Source organism: Nematolebias whitei, chromosome 6, assembly GCF_014905685.2.
Source record: "Nematolebias whitei isolate Nwh7 chromosome 6, NemWhi1, whole genome shotgun sequence".
NCBI classification, from domain to species: domain Eukaryota; kingdom Metazoa; phylum Chordata; class Actinopteri; order Cyprinodontiformes; family Rivulidae; genus Nematolebias; species Nematolebias whitei.
The window spans coordinates 34,149,247-34,152,040 of record NC_056503.1 but is presented as its reverse complement, the minus strand read 5'-3'; the positions used below and the strand labels follow the sequence as shown (position 1 = coordinate 34,152,040).

At 37.9% G+C, this 2,794-nt stretch overlaps 1 protein-coding gene across 1 annotated transcript in view; it reads left to right on the top strand.

Annotated features, from left to right (window-relative positions):
* The first annotated feature begins 2,160 nt into the window (after window positions 1–2,160).
* Window positions 2,161–2,794, top strand: part of LOC119410905 (extracellular calcium-sensing receptor-like) — a 3,589-nt gene continuing 2,955 nt past the window's right edge. Inside the window, exons 1-2 of the mRNA XM_037677827.1 lie at window positions 2,161–2,321; window positions 2,464–2,776. Coding sequence (XP_037533755.1) covers window positions 2,176–2,321; window positions 2,464–2,776 — 459 coding nt within the window. The 5' untranslated portion in view covers window positions 2,161–2,175. The remainder of the gene's footprint in view (window positions 2,322–2,463; window positions 2,777–2,794) is intronic.

Sequence of the window (2,794 nt, the reverse complement as noted above, 5' to 3'; positions counted from 1 at the left end):
ATATAATTAAATTGGTCATCACTGTACTTTTAGGGGTGTAGATTTATTTTAAAGGTAGAAGTAGTAATGCTTACTTGAAGGAGCAGCTCGTATGTGATATTAGGAAGTTTGTAAGGGGCTGTTATGTTTAAAATTAGTGTTTATGTAATTAGTTTCAGATTACATTTCCAATATAGGTTTTATTCGTTCAAGGTAGTCAAATTTGTTCATATCATTAGTAAGCCTGAGAGTTACCAGCACTGACATATATGTGTATTTATGTCTATGGTTACCGGATACAAGCAAACAGTTACCAGAATGCAAACCTATCAAAATAAGAGAGTTCATGGTAGAGCAGTCATTTCTAACCCAAACCCAGAATCCGGGCCGGACCACAATAATGTGCTTAATGTGCAGGCCGGGCCATTGTCGGGCTTTTGAATGTTTCAGCGGCTGTGCGCAGCTGACAATCCAATTATATGGAAAAATATCTTACCATACAATCAGCAGCTGCACAAGTACAAACAAAGTACAAACACCCCCTCAGCTCTGATCGTTTGCCCCTTTTATTCCGCTGTGTGCATGTGCTGACCGTTGATAACTATATAAGCATTTAAAGCTTAATAAAAAATGTTGGGGGGGGGGTCGGATTCGGACCTGTAATTACTGTTAATTCATTGGTTCCGGTGTTTGGAAATGATGGCTATGGGCTGGGGCCGGGTCAAATTTCTTGGACCCGAACGCAACTCTAGTTCCCGGATCCTGTTCTGGCAAGATCTGGCCAAAATTAAGCCCTGAATGCAATACAATGCAACTTTATTTATAAAGCACTTTAAAAACAACACCATTGCCCAAAGTGTTGTACAATAACACATAAAAGCAAGCATAAAAAACTATAAAAATCAACGGAAACTGTAAAAGTAATGAAATGTTAAAAACATAAAACAGCAAACAGTAAAAACAATAAAACAACTTAAGAACAGTAAAAAAACAACATTTCAAGCTTAGTTAAAAGCCAAAGGGAAACAAAAAAGGTGTTTTCAGCGAAGATTTAAAAACAGGAAGTGAGTCAGCTTGTCTGACGTGCAAAGGCAGCTCGTTCCACAGTTTAAGGGCAGCGGCCGAGAACGCTCGGTCAACTCTCTGCTTCCTGTTCGACTTTTGAACAAGCATCAGCAGCTGATCTGCTGACCTGAGAGAGCACGGGGGAACGTACAGCTGGACCAGTTCAGACAGATACTGTGAGGCGAGACCATGGAAACATATGAAAATAAATTAAAGAACCTTAAAATTAATTTGGAAATGAACTGGCAGCCAATGTAATGATTCTAAAACGGCGGTGATGTGCTCTCGTTTCTGGTACCAGTTAAAAGGCGAGCAGCAGCTTTCTGAACCAGCTGAAGTCGAGTCAGTAATGACTGGCTCAGACACACATACAATGAATTACAGTATGTTCCAGATGAGTTGTAATGAAAGCCTGGATTAAAGTCTCAAAATGATGTTGTGAGTGAAATGGTTTGTCCTTGGCCAGTTGTAAAGTTTAATTGGCATTCAATTACATGCAGTTATGCTTTACCAACCACATCATTTTACTTTTAAAACACTTAAAAACAGAAATGAGGCCAAGCAAAGGGCGGTACAATAAAACAAACAAGCAAAGGACATGGGACAACATACATAAATCAACAGAGGTAAAGGAAAACAGAATGACTATAATAATAAAAACACAGTGAGGTTAAAATCATCTCACACTGGGTGGAAGGTCAGGGAATAAGTGTATTTTTAAACAAGACTTAAATACAGCAAGTTATTTCTCATGAAATGTTTTCCATAGATGTTGTGTTAGTTTCAATAGATATAAATAACAAAAGTATTTTCTTGTCAATGAATCTGAAGATTTTTTTCACAAAAAACAAAACAAAACAATGAACAGAACAAGTTTGTAGCATGCTAAAATGCTGTTCTTGTAGCCACACCCCTACACTACTAAAAAAGCCAATTATGTTAATGTACATGCTTGTTCTAAATTCATAAATACCAGTTTAGATCTTTAATTTGCATTAATGTTCATAAGGTGCAACCAGCTGATTTTTCTTATTTAGATGAAACAATGCAGACATGAGGTACCCACAGATGATGGTTTGTACACTTTTACAGCTGTTGTTGCTGGTGTCTTTCTCACAGTCTGAGGAGTCAATGTGCAAACAGAGAGGAGACCCTGAGATCCCTCAGCTCTCTAAGGATGGAGACATCATGTTAGGAGGAATCTTCTACTTTCACAGCAGCTGGAAGAACAGAGAGAACACTTACACTCAAAAACCCTTGCCACTGGAATGCATTGGGTAAAGTATACTATCAACATGTATTGCAAAGCTTGCCCTATACTTATGTGTAAAATTGTTTCAATTTCAATCAAATGCTTTAATGAAGAAAATGTTTATTTAACCATTTATATTTTAAATAATTGTATTTGTCCAAATCAAGTTTAAATTTCAGAGAGTTCCAGTTTGTTCAAGCCATGCGTTTTGCCATTGAGGAAATCAATAACAGATCAGACCTACTTCCAGGAATTTCTCTTGGATATAATATTTATGACACTTGTAGTTCCAATGCCAGAAGCATTCAAGTTGCACTTGCATTGAACAATGGTAATGAAAATATGCGTCCAGGTTCTGAGGAGTCATGTACCAGACGTGCACAAGTGCAGGCTTTAGTGGGAGAAGGATCGTCTTCTCCGTGCACAGCAATAGCTTCTGTTCTTGGACCATTTCACATCCCATTGGTGAGTAGAATGTGCTGAATCTAAACTGTGCTT